At 50.7% G+C, this 17,617-nt stretch overlaps 1 protein-coding gene across 1 annotated transcript in view; it reads left to right on the forward strand.

The window, feature by feature from the left end:
* Tspan15 (tetraspanin 15) overlaps window positions 1-17,617 on the forward strand; it is a 45,500-nt gene that overhangs the window by 12,377 nt on the left and 15,506 nt on the right. The window contains exons 2-3 of the mRNA XM_059282025.1: window positions 15,209-15,394; window positions 16,588-16,662. Of these exons, the coding sequence (XP_059138008.1) occupies window positions 15,209-15,394; window positions 16,588-16,662 (261 nt within the window). The remainder of the gene's footprint in view (window positions 1-15,208; window positions 15,395-16,587; window positions 16,663-17,617) is intronic.

The following is a 17,617-nucleotide window of genomic DNA, read 5'->3' on the forward strand; positions in this document are numbered from 1 at the left end:
CTCATCTGTGGACACCCCTCAGGGCTTTGAGAGGCTCCTGTAAAGTTAAGGCTTTAAGAACCCCGGGAATGCTCAAGCCCTTCACCTAGCTCAGAGAGAGCTGGGAACATAAGGTGAGCTGAGGAGCTGTGGAAACACTTATGTTGGAGGAGGCTCCTTTCCCCCAAGAAGCTCTGTCTTCTAGAACAGGTGGCGTGAGTGTGGCCTCTACATGAGGGGTCCAACCCAATGGGGGTTACAGGTTATAGGAGACTGGGCCCTTCCTGTCTGTATTACTTACCATCTTGTGTCAATCCCACAAAAGCAATTTATAGAAGTAAAGTTTCATTTTAGCTCACAGTTGGAGGGTGTAGTCCATCATGGCAGGAGCTAAAGGCAGCGGGTCACATGACAACCACAGTCAGGGAGCAGCAGAGGAGTGATGCTCAGCTCACTCTCTCCATTTCACTCAATCTTGGACTCAGTGCATGGGAGAGCCTTCCCACCTCAATTAACTCCATCGAGAAACTTCTTCACATGTATGACTGGAGGTTTATCTCCTAGATGATCCTAGACCCCTCAAGTTGACAGTGTTAACTATCTTACTGCCCCTTAGTCCCTGGGCCTTGGGGTGTGCCAGCAGGGGCTTCCGGCCACACAATGGGCATGTGAGTCAGGCTGTGTGAGGAATGCTCTGCTTGGCTCTGATAGCTGGTCCAAGAACCTAGAGACATGGGCAAGGCGTTTCTGGGGGCCCAGGGCAGGGTCTACATGGACCAGGAGTGTCAGCGTGGTACACTGTGTGAAGGTGTATTTCTGTGATTGGTGAAATAAAAAACTGAACAGCCAATAGCTAGGCAGGAGGTATAGGTGGGATTTTCAGGGAGAGAAAGGAAGAAGAGGAGGAATCTAGGTGTGCTGGAGACGCCAGGAGACACAGAGTGGAAACAAGAGATACAAGATGGAAGAGAGGTAACGCCATGTCATAGAACATAGATTAATATAAATGGGTTAATTTAAGTTGTAAGAGCTAGTTAGAAACAAGCCTATGCTATAGGCTGAGCTTTCATAATTAGTAAGTCTTTGCGTCATTATTTGGGAGCTGACTGGCAGGACAGAAAAAGACTTGATACAGTACTCATGTGCAGTTCTGAGCTAGACCTCTAAGCCAAGGCAAGCTCCACAGAGAAGGCAGGTTTGGGTTCCTGGGGCTCGCCTGCAGAGAAGACAGAATTTGTAGCCAGTGTGAGCTGGCTCCCTTGAGCAGAGCTACAGGAGTCCTCAGGACTGAAGGGCTTGTGGGGCTGGGAAGCCTGGAGAAAGGTCCAGTGTGAGCCTGGGAGGAGGGCGTGTGAGAAGGCATTGCCCATCCGTGCCTCACCCCTGGGAGAGGCAGCAGTTACCCATTTCAACAGACTAGGAGCCCTGCAGCACAGGCTAGGATGTGTAGGGAGGCAGCAGGGCTCAGCTCTCAGGTGCTCGGTTGGAATGAGGACGAGAGAGTCTGTTTAGCTGTGTGACCAGAGACAAGTTGGGGACAACTCTCTGTCTTGATGTTTGTTCTTTATCTATCATCTATTGAGATATGGTCTTGCTACTTAGCCCTGGCTGTCCTGGAACTCACTCTGAAATCCAGGCTGGCCTTGAACTCACAGAGATCATCTTGCCTCTGAAGTGCTGGGATTAAGGGTGTGCACCACTATATTTGGCTCCTTTGTGTTGTTAACATTTTAAAAACATAATGTGTGTGTGTGTGTGTGTGTGTGTGTGTGTGTGTGTGTGTGTGTGTGTGTATACATGTGCCCCCATGCCTTTGTGGAGGTCAGAGGACAACTTTGTAGATCCAGTTCTCTTCTTCCACCTTTATTTGGGTTCTGAAGATCAAACCCAGGCCGTCCGACTGGCCTGGCGAGTACCTTTAGCTGCTGAGCCGTCTTGCTAGCCGCTGTACTTCGATTTTCTTTTCTGTTGAAAGGAGGTAATTGTTGCCTCTCAGAGGTGGGGTGGCATGGCTAGGGTGACCCCTACAGCATGTATGGCCAACGGTCTCACTGGATACCATGACTGCAGCTCCCTAAGCTTTCCTTCACCTCTCTGGGTTCTTGGACCAACCATGTGAGCTGGGTCGGGAGGTGGGGGAAATGATACCCCATTTTACAGATAGAAATACTGTGGCCTGAGAGGGGAAGTAAGCGACTTGTTTGTGGCCACCTTTTATATCTGCCTCTGAGATGAGAGCTTCTTTGTCAAGCGAACAGTCAGTGCCTATTGTGTGTTTCCTTTTTTCCAAAAGGGACTTTCTCACCTAGGAGACAGACATATGTGTGTCTCAACCGGCAAGAGGACTCAGTATTTGTTTTGTGAGGAGGAGGAAAACGGCCTTGGCAGAGGGAGTCTGTTTTCCCGTGTTAGAGCCTTTCCACTTCCTGCCCAGGACAGCTGCGTGTGTGCTCCAGAGTGGGTGCTCCATGTGCCTTCCAGGACGGTCACACGGCTCCTCTCTGCTGCATCCCAGCCTTCACTGAGAGTCCGGCTATGCCAGGTGCAGCCGGGAGCCCTCATCCGCGGCTGGTCACAGTCCCATCGGACTCACGATGTGCCCTGGTGCTGCGCCAGGACCCTTTGCGAGCATGGGAACAACGTGGTGGGTGGGTCTCCAGACAGTCTGCTGGGTGCAGTGGAGTGGCCTGCTGGCTTCTCAGACTGGGTCGCTTACCAAGGTTAGAGGTCGGGACCTTCTTGCTAGAGGCTTTCTGCTCCTAGAGGTTTCACAGACCCACACAGCCACACCCATCGTCAGAGCTGTTGACTCGGTGGATCTGGGGTGCCAACAGGCTGGGGTGTCCCTTCCAGTTAAGGCCACATTCACATTCACAGGTTCCAGGGAGTGGGGTCAACTTCTCCTGGTGAATTTTTTTTTTTTTTTCTGTTCCCTTTTGGTATTTTTGAGACAGCATTTCTCTCTGTAGCCCAGGCTAGCCTTAAAGTTGTAGGAATCCACTTCCCTAGTATTGGGATTACAGGGACTCACGGTCTTTGTTTCCAGGTGGTTCTGATACCTGCCTACCTCCTGTCTCTAGCTCACTTCTCTGCTTGGTTCTGTGGTTGACTGGAGCCATTGCTGTTGGCCTGGCCTTGTGATCAGCTGATGTAGGGACCGGTGAGCTTGGCTGAGCCCTGGCAGCATGCTGAGATGGCTGTGGACTTGGGCGACCCAGGTGGGGCCAGTGGAGGTCCTGGTCATTGACTCCTCAGGAACCCTGACGTCTGGAGGGACATTTATCAGAATTGAGCTGGGGGTCCAGAGGGGGTGGCCACAGTCACAGTCACTCAACTCTTAACATCCCCTGGGGGATGTGTGTGTATACATTTTCATTGGACCAGCCTAGGACCCTGTTTCTGTTTCTGGTTTCTGGCTGGTTCTTTCGCGCCCCGCCCCCCACTCCCTTTTTTTTTTTTTTTTTTTTTTTCAGTTTGCCAAGCTGTGACTGTTTATTAACTGACCAGATTACAAAAATACCACGGGCAACACCTTAGTTCATCCGTCTAATAAGCCTGTTTATCTGGTCCTCCCTGTTGCCAGCATCCAGGGTCTCATGTAGCCCAGGCTACCCTGGAATTTGCCATGTAGCTGAGGATGACCTTGAATTCCTGACCCTCCTGCTTATACTTCCTAAGTATTGGGATCAAAGTGTGCATCATTGTGCCCATTTGTCTGGCGCTGGGGATTGAACCCAGGCCGTCTTGCATGCCAGACTTGCACTCTACCCATGGAGCTCTGTCCTCAACCCCCCGAAGCTTGACCCTTTGCAGCCAGGAAATCCCCTGCGCTGTCCTGTGTCTGCTCAGGTCCGCATCCTCCTCTATTGTCTTTGTGCAGCTAACAACAAAGAGCTCTTCCGCCTGCCGGCCCCCAGCTCAGCTGCTTTCTAGACTTGCTTGCATTTGCAGCCCCCTGGGAGCAGATGTTTGTCCCTGGCCTGTTCCCATGAAGAGTAAGAGAGGCCAGCTGGCTGGTTACTTCATGCCTGCCGCAGGTAGAGACTTTTGTTCTTCAGGGGACACTTCTTTCTGCTCGCTTGCTCAGTTACTTGTCAAACATTTCTTTGGCATCTGGGAGTTTTGCGGTCCTCTGGAGGCTGGACTGGAAGACCCTGGGTGCTAGAATAGGAGTCGTGGCCCCCTGGGGCAGGGCCGCTGCTCCACCAGGGAGGCACACTGACCACAGTCCAGTATGGGAAAGGAAGGAGCAGGCAGAGCCCAAGTGACAGAGGCCCCTCGGCTGGGTCCCTTCAGGCTCCCTGGAGTTGCAGGAAGCAGAAGTGGAGGCAGTTTCACGGTCCTGAAAATGGTTTTTCGTTTTTGCTTTTTTTTTTTTTTTTTTTTTTTTTTTTTTTTAAAGAGGATATGCCAGGGCGTGAGAACTCCTGTTCCTGGGGAGGAAGGACAGCCATCAGTGGAGACAGTTGGCCTGGGAGCTGGGAGAACTGGGTCACAGCTGCTGACCAGTGGCTAATTCACTGTGTGACCTTGTGGGAGTGATCCCTGCGCCTCAGATTGCCATCTGCAAATGAGGGAGGGGGTTGGGCCAGATAGGTCTCTGTCTGCTTACCGCTAGCAGCCACACCACGGTGTTCGGTGAGGTGGTCCATGTGTGTATGAAATGTGGCGTGCATTCAAGAAAATAATTAAAGTGTGTGGGGGGGGAGGGTGGTGGTGGCATACACTTTTAATCCCAGCATTCAGGAGAGGCAGGCAGATCTCTGTGAGTTCGAGGCCAGCCTGGTCTACAGAGTGAATTCCGGGACAGCCAGGTTTACACAGAGAAACCCTGTCTCAAAAAACCCCAAATGAATGAATGAATGAATGAATAAATAAATAATAAAAAGGAAAATAATTAAGGGGCTGGAGAGATGACTTAGTGGGTAAGGGCACTTGCTGCTCTTTGTGAGGACCCAGGTTTGGTTCCCAGCACCCACACTGGGTGACTCACCATGGCCTGTAACACCAGCTCCAGAGGATATGACATTCTCTTCTGGGCACACCATGCATGTGGTGTACATATGTACATTCAGGCACATACACATCAAACAAATCTTTTTTTTTTAATATTTTTATTTTGTAATTAATTTAATTTTACATATCAGCCACGGATTCCCCTGTCTTCCCTCCTCCCTCAATTTTTTTTTTTAAGAGAACAATTAAATACCTTGAGTCTTTGATTTCATAGGTATTGGTTGGGTTAGGTCAGGGACTATTCAGATTATATATATGCATATAAACACATATATAATATATATTTATATGATATAATATTTTATATATTTTATATAATATATATTTATAATATATATATATATATAAATAAAACAATCGATAAATACAAGCAACTGGCCAAAGCGGACATGGTACGGGACCAGCTGGGGCTTGGCATGTCCCATGGATGTCCCCAGTGGCTGCTTCTGGCTCTTCTCTGGGGACTTTGTTAGTGTATCACCTTTGCTCAGAATCCCGCCTTGTGTTTGCACCTTCGGTTCTGATTTTCTCAAAGTGGAGGAGGAGGGATTTCAGATGTCAGGCCATCCCCTCTCCGTTCCCCATCCCCACCCCTTTGCCTTCCTGCTGCTCTCCTTGCCTCGATGTCTTATTTTCCAGCTGGGTGTGTAATCGGGAGGTTCCCGTTATAGCCCGTACTTAGCTCCAATTAGCAGTGGTGAAGTCTTCAGTTTGGCTATTAATTGGGACCAGAAGAGGCCACCCACCTCCGGTCCCTGGCTGACACTCCTGACACTTCCTGCCAGTGCCAGTATGTGCTGGGGCACAAGGCCCGCAACAGACTTCCTGGAAAGCCTGGGGCATGGGGCTTGCTTTCCTTCTTAACGTTTTATTGTAAAATAATCAAGCTTAGGAGTAGAGTGAAAGAATGCTGTAGTACGGAGCTTGAACTACCACCCAGAGTCAGGAATTTTGACATTTGACCATTACAAAGGAAGTTGTACATACCGCATCAAGTCTCCCCAAGTATGCCAGGATGTATTTTTGTTGTTGTTGTTTATTTTTTGAGACAGAGTCTCTCTATGTAATTCCTACTGTCCTGGAAATTGCTCTGTAGACCAGGCTGGCCTTGAACTCACAGACATCCTTCTGCTTCTGAGTGCTTGGCTTAAAGGCGTACACCACTATACCTGACCACTAGGATGTATTTTAAAATGTTCTTGGGTCTAAGCACACCATCTTCAGCTTCATATTGAAAGTGCTCCAGTTGTGTCTAAAACGTTTCCCAGACATTAAAAACAGAAAAACTCAGAAGCCAGTATCACAGTCCCTGGACTGCTACTGGTGTCCCTTTGACCAAGGAGTCCCAGAGCAGCTGGAAACAGTCCCTCTGATCATTTCAATGCACATCCCCGGGCCTCCGCCCTCTGCTCTGAGAAACAGGCAGTCTTTGCCATGGCTCCCAGTCAGCATCCTTGATCAGCTACAAATTTTAAGGCCCGGGGACCTGCTTGGGTGCTCATCCTGGGTAGCCTGGACCCTCTCTTCACCCAAGTGCCCCCTTCCCTGGCTACAATAGTTAATTGGCTTCTCCCACTGTGACTGTTGAGTGAGCTCCTTAGCCTGTCATGTTGGAAATAGAGTGCAGAGTGAGGCCACACAGGAGCCCACTGAGTCACCCTGGTGACATCCCACCTATTCACTCCCCGTACCTGGTGGTTGATGGATGTTGAATGACGGTGGTTGATGGCTGTGGAATGTAGAATAGGATTTGTCTTAGTTACTCTTCTTCTGCTGTAATGAAATACCACGACCAAAGCAACTTCTAGTAGGAAGGATTTATGTTGGGCTTATGGTTCCAGAGGGTTAGGGTCCAGGAACGGCAGAGTGGAGGAAGCTGGCTGCAGGTAGGAGCGGCAGCTGAGAGCTCACGTCTCAACCCACAAAGTCTTCTGAAACCCCAAAGCTTGTCTCCTCCTGTGATACATTTTCTCCAGCAAGGCCATGTCTCCAAATCCTCCCCAAATAGCCACCTAGTGGGGGGATCAAGTATTCAGATGCCTGAGACTTACTGGGATATTTCATTCAAACCCACAGGCTTCTTACCTCTTCCTGACAGTAACCTTGGAACAGTTACAAAGTGGCAGTAATGGGAATGTGTTTTGTTTTGTTTTCTTTTTTTCTGACATCTGACTTAGGTTTTGAGATGTGTGCATGGTGGTGGTGGTGCTGCACGATTACAGGAAAGAAGCGACATTTATTGAGCACCTGCTGGATGCCCAGAACTTTGGAGTGGCATTTTGATTCTGGGGCATTGTGGTTACTCAGTCAATTGTGAGCTGACGTGGCTGACCACCTTCCCTATGGCTTTTGTGGGAAGAGCGTGGTGTGTGGAAAAGGCACCCAACTTCCTGTACATAGACTTTTGGGACACGCTAGTACCTTTAAGATATGTGTGCGGGCTGTGTTGAGGTCACAGTGGTAGATATGGCTGCCTCCTGCCACCATGACACGCACATATTTGTGGACTGATCAGAGGACAGAGTTAGTGTTGCCACCAGTGAGGGCTTCCGCTGTTGCTGTCGTAGACTTTGAGAAGAGCAGAGAGATCCCTTTTACCCAGTGAACTAAGAAGCATTCCCGGGGGAGGAGAGCTCGGAGCTGAGCAAAAAAGTGTGGTTGTTTTGTTTTTTGTTTTTTTTTTTTCCAGAAAAGGCCAGGCTAGCCTTGAACTTCTGATACCCACTTGGCAGGCCTGGGGACTGAACCCAGGGCTTCATGCATGCTCAGGCAAGCATTCTGCCAACTGAGCTACATTCCTAACTCATGTTGACTATCTTCTGTTTCTGGCTGCCTGGGTGCCCTGGGCTGGAGGGGAACATAGTGATGGATTGGGTGGGAAGGAAGAGGGTCGCGTCGCAGTGGTTTAGCCCAAGGGTGTGTCTGTGAGCAGTTCTCCCCACCTCTCATCCCTAGAGTCTCCACGCTCCTCTCCCAGAGTTCTCCACTCCTCATCCTACAATCAGTGCAGCTCTGGTCCTGCACCTGGCATGCTCCTGCAGTGGCTTGAGTGGGGGACTTTCAGTCCCCAGGGCCTGATGTCCAGGGTACACCCCAGGGAGCATGACCTTCTGCTCTGTTGGTCTCGTGACAATGAGCTACCAAGGCAGAGAGGAGGTAGGTTCTTGGCAGCCACCATTGTCCGGGCCCATGGGGACCCTTCCAGGGAGGCAGGCAGAGGGCTGGAGAGGGCAGAAAAAGGAACGGGGGTGGGGGGGCGACATACGGGCAGGTGACTTACTCTGCCCCTCCCCCCACCACTTCCCATAACCATTTCCATGATTTTCACGTTCAGCATGAGTCACTGTCATCCACAAGCCTCCAGGGCTCCCGTCCAGAATGGGGACTACGGAGAGTCTTCAGGCCGAGAAGCATCTCATGCTGCGTCTTCTCTTAGACTTCTTCCCTCCCAGGTGCATGATGTCAAACTCAGAGTCTCCTTCCAGGCTTACTCCAGTGGACCCTCCCTGGACACCCCAAGGAAGAACAAATTGCTGTGTCTTGTCTCAGTATCCCGGTGGGTCTCATGACTCCCACCTGCCCATCCTGGCTGCACTTAGCTGTCCGTTGATGGCGGATCGTGATTAAAAATTCCACTCTGCCCTGGTTAGACTGAAGAACTGGTTTTACAAACCTCCCAGCATGGCTCCCTCACTGTCTGGAACGCGCCCTGTGCGTGGGGAGTCTTCGGAATCAGCTTTCTGCCAACGGGAGGGTAGGAAAGGATGTGCACCCCGCTTCCTGGATGTGTTTTGTGACGGCCACAGCTCCCACCCATGGGCCAACTCAGGAAGGCTACAAAATGCCCTCTGAAGTCTTTCTCTGGCGTAGGAAAGCCTGAGGGAGGAAAAGTGTCCTTAAATAAGGTGCGTAAAGAGAATGCACAAGGCACGCACTTGTAAATGCCTGTGATTCCAGCCCTGGCAAGGTGGAGGTGGGATGATAAAGGGAGGCAGGCTAGCCTGGGGACTAGCTTGGCTACCAGGACCCTCACCTGTGTGGAACTGCCCACAGTGAAGTGAGTCTCTCCATCCCTGAGAGTCGGCAGTAACAGCCCTTTTGAGAAGAGTTTCTACTTACCTATCTAGATAAGGGAATGCGGGGGTGGGGCATGGGGGGTGGGGTGTGGATCTGGCCTGAACTCGTTTTTGGGTGCATTCACAGTGAGTCAAACTGTGTTCTCCTAATGAACTTTTAGGAGAATCCCCTATTGGCCATCTCATGCGTATGCATATTTGGGTGTGCGTATGATTAAGATCAGATGTGTCGTGGAAAGGGACATGTGCAGTCAGCGAAGGCATTTAAAACCCAAGCCTGTCAATCAAAACAGAAAACTACCTGGGCTGCTCCTCTTAGCAACTAAACTCCTTCTCTTGGACCCCATCAAAGGAAGCCTCCCGCGAAGCTCGGCAGCATACCTGTCTGTTCTGTCACTTTGCTTTTGAATGACATTTCCTTGTTTCTTTGCAGTCTGTTTTTGCTTTTATTTCAATTATTTGATAAAGACACTGAGAACCCAGAAACACGTGATCTAGACATTAACCACTGGTAACAGGAGTTCAAGGTTATCCTCAGCTATGTTGTTAGTACTAGACCATATGAGACCCTTCCTCAAAATAAAATAAAACAGGAGGCTGGAGAGATGGATCAGTGGGTAAGCGCACTGGCTGCTCCTGTAGAGAACCCAGGTCTGATTGCCTGCACGCACATGGCAGCTCACAGCCACCTCTAACTCCAGTTTTGGGGGATGTGACTCCCTCTTCTGGCCTCCTTGGGCACCAGGCACATAAGTGGCACACAGACACACATGTAGACACAACACATATATGCATAAAATTTTTAAAAATTATAGCAGCAGGCTCTTTTTTTCCTGCTTGACAGGTAAGTAACAAGGCCCAAAGTGAGGCTATGCCATGGCCAAGGCAGGCCCAGAATGCCAGCTCCTGACTCCTTTCTCTAACTGCTCCGTCCTGCTCTCTATGGAAGAGAGCCTGGCATAGAAGCCTGGGAGACATGCTGTATTCCATCAGTGACAGTCACCAATACTGTAGGCTGCCTCCATTTATAAGACTGCAGAGAATACTCCAGTTAGAAGCAGTATTAGTCAGTGCTGTGGTACTCTAACAAGTTACCTGAGCCAATCACCTTGTGAAGAGGAAAGGTTTGTTTGGGGTCACTGTTTCAGGAGTTCCAGGCCATGATCTGTTGGCTCAGTTGCTTTGGGGCCTAAGATGAGGCAGTCCATCATGGAGCGAGCACATGGTAGAGAAAAGCCATGCACCTTGTGGCCAGGGAAGTGGCGAAGAGGAAGATTAAGGGGCTAGGGGTCAGTTGTTCCCTTCAAGGGTGTGCCCCCAGCGAGCTGAATGAAGATTTCTGATTTGGGGACTGGGGAGATGGCTCAGTGGTTATGAGCACTCACTGCTGTTCCAAAGGTCCTGAGATCAATTCCCAGCACCCACATGGCAACACACAACTTCCTGATGCCCTCTTCTGGTATGCAGATGTACATGCTGACAAAGTACCCACATAAACAAACAAACAACAAATCTTTAAAAAAAAAAAAAAAAAAAGACTTCTGATTTGGCCCACCTCCACAAGGCTCCACCATCCCCCAGCAGCTCCACCTCAGGGAGCAAGCCTTGACCCTCTAAGGGATACTTGATTGGAAAAAAAGAAAGATCTGACTTTTCCCTGCAGCCCAAGTTCGAAGACTCCCTGAATCCATCCACAGGACAGACTTTTTCTCTCCCTCTCCTCCCCTAGTCTTGCTCCCTATCTGATTTGGATTCCTTGGGCCCTCGTGGAGCCTAACAGAGTGCCTGAACCATGTCAGGAGCCTGTTATATGCCTTAGGGTTGGAAACGGACCTCTCTAAGTGGAAAGCTCTTCCAGCTGGGGATGAGCCAGCCAGGCAAACCCAGCCACATACTGAGGACATGCCGGTGGAGGCACCACACAGCATGGCTTGTTTCCCAGCAGCTTCGAACAGCTGGGCCTGTCTCTGCCCACGGGAAAGCTGAGCGCCAGGCAGATTCTGAAAGGACCCCGTTTACACTGAACAACAGGGCTCCTCCGCAGAAGGGCAAAGAGGCGGCCTGGTCTCACAGTCTGAGGCCTGGCCCACAGACTGCAGGCAGTATGTTCTTTTCCCACCGTGTCCCCAAACGGGCATGGCCTGCGCCCCTATCCTTATGTCTGTTTAGCTGAAGCTGTCCCGTTTGACGAATGGGCCGTTTGCTTCCTGCACTAGGGTTGGGGTGGCTGGCTGCCTGGGGCCCGGGCTATAATTAGTGAAGGAGCGGACTGGATTGCCCGCTGGCATTGACCGATAACCGGATGGATAAACTGATGTCAGCAGAGATGTAAATATCACTTGGGAAGTTTTAAGTTCCTGGGGAGATTCATGCCTGCTTCTCGCCACGAACAGTGCTGCTCCGGACACCTGCTGGAGGAGCCGGGGTCAGCCTGTGCCAGGGTGGCGACCGTGTGAAGGATGACGCCATCTCAGACTGACCAGGAGAGATGGGCCTATGATGGCTTGGTGCGTGGTGGTGAGGGAGTCCGGAGGCCTGGGCTTTGGCATCCGCTGGGGCAGCTTCGCCCAGGCTTTGGTGGCTGGAGCTGTTGCTACCGGCTAGCCTGGCGAGGAAATGGTAATGGCGTCTCATGGGGGAATATGATGAGACCAAGAGAAGTTTGGTTTACTGCCAGCAAGACTGTCCTGGAGTGGTCCCAGGGCTCCAGGGAGCTTGTAAAAATAAAAGGATCCACCCATTGTCCTTCTGCGGAGGGCTGAGATTGGCTCTGTCTGAAATTGTCCCACAGCTCTGGGATTTTTTGTTTTGTTTTGTTTTTCGAGACAGGGTTTCTCTGCGTAGCTTTGCGCCTCTCCTGGAACTCACTTGGTAGCCTAGGCTGGCCTTGAACTCACAGAGATCCGCCTGGCTCTGCCTCCCAAGTGCTGGGATTAAAGGCGTGCGCCACCACCGCCTGGCAAGGAACTTCTCTTAAGCATTCAGGAGCGTTGTTTTCTTGGTACAGCCTGCCTCTCTGTATAATTCTGTGGCTGCCATTTTCTTATAGGGAGGTAGGATGTGTGTGTGTGTGTGTGTGTGTGTGTGTGTGTGTCTGTCTGTCTGTCTGTCTGTCTGTCTGTGTTACATCTGTTACATCTGTTGCCCTGTTAATTTAAAAAATTTACCTAAATGGTCATTTTGATCCCTTTGCCCACAGTTTCTCTGCTTTGGCTAACTTGTTCATTCGGAGCTGCTGGCTGATTCTGTCCATGCCATTAGCCTCCTGGTCATGCGTACTGGAAAGACTTTTGTTTTAGACCAGGAGGTGGGTCTCAGCCGTCTTTGCAAACCAGGAAGACTCAGCTTAATATCTAAGAGGACACTGGGTCCAAGAGACCTGGTTTCCTGGTAATTCTTTCAGCTGTTTCTGTGTCATAGTCAGTGTGACTCCTGGTATCCCTGTCACTTCTCAGTGCTCAGGCGGAAGGAAGCAGGCACTTCCTTTTCCACAGATAGCCTTGGCACTATGGAGGATACGATGGTCTGTGAGGAGCCTCTTATGGCCACTGAAAGGCTGGAAGTCAGTCGGGGCAGCCTCTGTGTTCTCTAGATGTGGCCCCAGGGTTGCCCAGTCCCCAGCATAGCTCACCAGCACAGTCAATAATATCCCTCACTTCTCTTACTTTGGATGTGGCTTCTGTTGCTCCTCCATGCTTTCTGTGGACTGGAGAAGTCTATAGATCTAATGTCCTTTCTCTGCCCTCCAGAATGCATAGCCTGGATGTCGGAACCCTTCCTTGGACAGACTTGGGAAGAGTGGTGTCTAATTCAAACCTTGAGATCTGTGGAAATTGCAGCCCAGGCTTCTTCAGCAGACACAGGGTGTCAATGCTGGCCAGACTTCTTTAGGGTTGGGACTGCCAGGGTGATGGGGGTGCCCCGAACTGTCAAAAGACTACCTGTCCTGGAGATTATGTCTAGGGAGTCATAGGAATAAACAGTTAAAAAAGAAAAATAAAGGTCAATGAAATAGCTCACTGAGTGAAAACCCAAGTTACCTGAGTCCAATCTTCAGTTTCACATGGTGGAAGGAGAGAACTAATTCCCAAAAAGTTGTCTTCTGACTTCCACATGTTTCTCACCCCCAAATAAACAAATAAATGTAAAACAAATAAAAAATAATGTATATTTCATACTAATAAGTACAAATCCCAGAGTGGTGGTACATGCTGTAATGCCAGTACTTGGGACACAGAGGCAGGAGGATTACAGTTTAAGGTCACCCTGGGCTACACAGCAAGTTCAAGACCAGCCTGGGCTACGTGAGACCCTATATCAACAAAACAGACAAGTTAAACACCCCCTTCCAGCATACTAATAAGCACAAAGGGGAAAAATAAATCAGGAAAAAAGATTTAAGGAGTTTCATGGGGAGGGGTCCCCGCTCCATCATTAAAAAATATTTTTTCCTTTGTGTGTGTGTGTTAGAGAGAGAGAGAGAGAGAGAGAGAGAGAGAGAGAGAGAGAGAGAGAGAGAATGTGAGAGTCTCTAATGTAGACCAAGCAGGCCTGGAATTCCCAGTCCTCCCATTTTAGAACCCTGAGAGGTGAAATTACAAGCATGTGGACCATAACAATCGGGGATTTCCAGTTTTTAATAATGTGGCCCCACAAGGCTTCATGGAGTTGGTGATAACTGAACACACACAGAGGATTTGGGGGACCATGCCATAGGATGTCAGGGAAAAGCATGCTTTGCCAAAAGGGAGCAGAAGGCCATGGGGTGAGCCTGTGTGTGATTGACAGCCCTGAGGAGCCTGGGTTCTCCTGGTGGGAAATTACACCATGTGGCTACTAAGTATGTACCATGTCTCAGTGTTAAAATGACAAGAGGGGAGATTGCATTTAGATGCCCTAGAAATCTCCGCTGTTCTGACATTCGGCCTTCTCGGTGGTCATTCAGAAGGGAAATTCCTTGTTTATGAGACTGAGTGAAGTGTTTGCTCCTTGAGCAGCTGGGAAGTGTCCCTGGAGTATGCATGACAGTGACCCTGTGCCCCCATGCTTCTAGAATGCTCATCTTTGTTATCTCACTAAAACCTTTCAGAAAGCTGTGGGGTGAGCAGGAAAGGAGTGTGTTCATACCCATTATTCAGATGGGAATGTAGACTCCTGGCCAGTGTCCCAGAGCTGAGACAAATCCAAGTTCTCTGATGCTGCAGGAAGTGACATTTCCCTGGTCCACCAGCACTGTCCGCTACACTTGGTGTCAGTCTTCGGGGGCCGTTATAACACACTACCACAGATTTTTTTTTCCCCTCATACCTTGGTGGGTCAAGAAGATCAAGTTGTTGACAGGGTTCTTTTCTTCCAGGCCCTCTCCTTGGCTTGCGGATGGCCGGCTTCTTCCTTCTGTGCGTTTCTGGTGTCATCTTTCTTCTTCTCCTTCCTCTTCAGACAGGGTCTTATGTATCCCAGGCTGGCCTCAAACTTGCATGTAGCCAGAGATGTCCTCAAACCCCAATTCTCCTGCTTTCACCTTTCAAGTGCTGAACCGCCACCCGGTTTATGTGGTGCTGGGAATTGAACCCAGGGCATCCGCGTTCTAGGCAAGCACCCTACCAAGTGAGCTATCCTCCCAGCCTGTAATCAACTTATTCTTACAAGGACAGCACTCGTATTGGATTAGAGCCACCTTAATGATCTCATTTTAACTTAATTACTACTTTCAAGGTCCCAGCTCTAAATATAGTCACATTCTGAGGCACTGGTTTGTGGGGAAACATAATTGAGCCTAGAGCATCGGCTCTCGTGTGCAGTTCCTTGGGTGGCCCATGTCTTGTGGCTGGTACCACAGTTCCAGAGAGATCCTTGGAGTAAAGTCCTGACATCTTCCTCCTCCCTGCCCCACCCCCCTATTGGAGACAGGGTCTCATGTAGCCAAGCTGTCCCCAAACTTCCTGTGTGAGGACTAGGAACTTTTGAACTTTCTGACCCTACTTTCTAAATGCTTGGATTGTAGGTGTGCACCACTGCCCCTGGTTTGTGCTCTGTAGTGGGTCAAACCTAGGGAGGCCTTCCTTCGTGCTAGGCAAGCATGCTCCAACTGAAGTATTACATCTCCGCGGTCCCTCACCTTCCTCTTTTTTGTGCAGCTGATTGGGGGCCTGGTCCTGTCGGTGGGGATCTACGCAGAGGTCGAGAGGCAGAAATACAAAACCCTCGAGAGCGCCTTCCTGGCCCCGGCCATCATCCTCATCCTCCTGGGGGTGGTCATGTTCATTGTCTCCTTCATCGGGGTGCTAGCTTCTCTCCGGGACAACCTGTGCCTTCTCCAGTCGGTAAGTGCTTCCTCCCAGCCCTAGGATGGAGGGAGTGGTTCTTGGTGCCTCTAAGAAAGCAGAAGAGCCTGTCACTCTGCCCCGGCCGGCTCTGTTCCTTCTGTCTTTCACACAATCCAGCTGCCCTAGAACATTTCCTGAATCAGCCACTGTAGCACAGTGGTCCGGGTCCGCCTTGGCTACCTCACATCATCACGTATGTACATCTGACTTGGATACTGCTGTTCCCGAGATGCTGTGGTCTCTGTATTCCCAGCTGTTGAAATGACAGTCAGCTGAGAGCAAGCAAAGCCGGGGGATGGGATGATGAATCATCAGCTCACCAGCAAACCTGTGGGGGCCAAAGATCCTCACAGTACCACCGGGCAAGGCTGGGCAGTCTGTTTTCCCACTTCCAGCAGGACTGCTCCTGCTTCCCATCTTCAGGCACAGAATCTTTATTGCTTTTGAGTCCAGGGCGTATTACTTGGACACTCTGGCCAGAGTCCCAGTACACTGGAGTGCCTGGCTCAGATCACATGACCATCGGGTGGAGTGTTGTTGTCAACACAGCCCCTGTCTGTAGCTGAGGGATGCCACCCCAATGCTGGGGACACTGGGTGCGAAGGCCCATGTCCTCTGATGCATGTGTGTCTTCGCCTCACGGCCCCCAGCACCCTCTGAGGGGGTAGCTTTATAGTCAGACACAAGCAGGCTCTTGGGACTGCCCAAAGCTGGAAGTTGCTAGCATCAATTTGGTCAATATCTTTTCTTGGATAAGGGGATGGAGTGTGTGTCCTCCAAACTTCAGCCCCACCCCCATCCCTTCTATACTTGGTTGAGTAGGAAGCCCCTTCTGAGCTGTTTGGGGCCAGTGGAGACTCAGGGAATGGAAGTGCGACCCAGGCCTGCCCCCTCTGGCTGTGTTAGAGGGAGGATAACCACTCTAAGTGGGGGAGGAGCCTGCTGTTCATCTAGCCGCCACTGAGGGACAAATACGAGGAGTGTCTCCCTGGGGCAGCTCAGCCACTCTCTAGATTCAAGCCATCTTGAACATAGTCCTGTGTTCTCTAGGAAGGGCAGCAAGGCCCAGTCAGGGAGGACTACCACCTTATTATGCTTGATCTTAGCGCAGGTGAGGGGTCTTTTGAGCATACTCTCCGTTCCCCCCACCACCCCACAATTCCCCTGAATCTCTGAATCTTGTTTTCCAGTTTATGTATATCCTGGGGATCTGCCTCATAATGGAGCTTATTGGTGGCATAGTGGCACTGATCTTCCGGAACCAGGTAGGCCTGTGGGTTTATCATCAGCCATGTGCGTATTGAGCACCTACTGTGGGTGTGTTGGGCTTTACCCAAGGGTGCTGCCGTGGGCAGGGTCGATAGATGGTTTCTCTGAAGTAACTAAGAAAATGAAGTTGGGTGACCTGGGGTAGCCCAGACCATGCAGCACTGTAATCATGGCTGAGTGGGCAGAGGCAGGAGGAACCACCGGGCGGGCCCGCAGAACAGTGTGGATTGGCGTCTGCTTGGCCGGTGGGGTAAGGTATAGGGAGAAGGCTGGAAGGCGAGGTTGGAAGGCTGGCGTGGGGAGTAGATAGGTCCTCAGAGGCTGTGGGTTAGGTGTCCTGGGTGACTTTGAAAGGCAGTGAGCTGTTAGAGAGCTGTGTGCAGGGAAGGAACATAACCTGACTCACGTCTCGCTCCAGCTGCCAAGTGAAGAACAGGCAGTGAGGAAGTAAGGGTGACATGGGAGGCTGGGACAGTCATCCAGAGGAAAAGGAACGGTGTCTCAGAGGGAAGTGGAGGCAAATGTCCTCAGGCCTGACATAATGGGATTTGATGTGTGTTCTGGACCATTGTCCTGCATACAGGACTGAGAGGAGGGACAGGTTGAGTGAGTGATGCCTGGCACCCAAGGCCCACCAACACTGGACACCCAGCAGTGTCCGCAGAATGAGGACCTAACAGACCCGCACAAGTCTCACAGCTCCAGGTCCCCAATGCCTTCACTGCAGTCCACACTCAGGTGCCTCATACAAGCTGTGGGGCCTCGGTCAGGTCACGTGGCTTCGCTGACCCTGAGCACTCACTCCCGGAGTTTAGGGTGAATGTGATGAACAGGGCATGGCTCAGGTGTACACTAGACCCTCCTCGGCATCTCTTGTCCGAGATCCCACTAGTGATGGTGTAGAGCCGTCTTCCGGCTCAGGGTATCCTCTTTTTCTTGGGATGCTGGGGT

This window comes from Peromyscus eremicus, chromosome 16_21 (assembly GCF_949786415.1).
Source record: "Peromyscus eremicus chromosome 16_21, PerEre_H2_v1, whole genome shotgun sequence".
NCBI classification, from domain to species: domain Eukaryota; kingdom Metazoa; phylum Chordata; class Mammalia; order Rodentia; family Cricetidae; genus Peromyscus; species Peromyscus eremicus.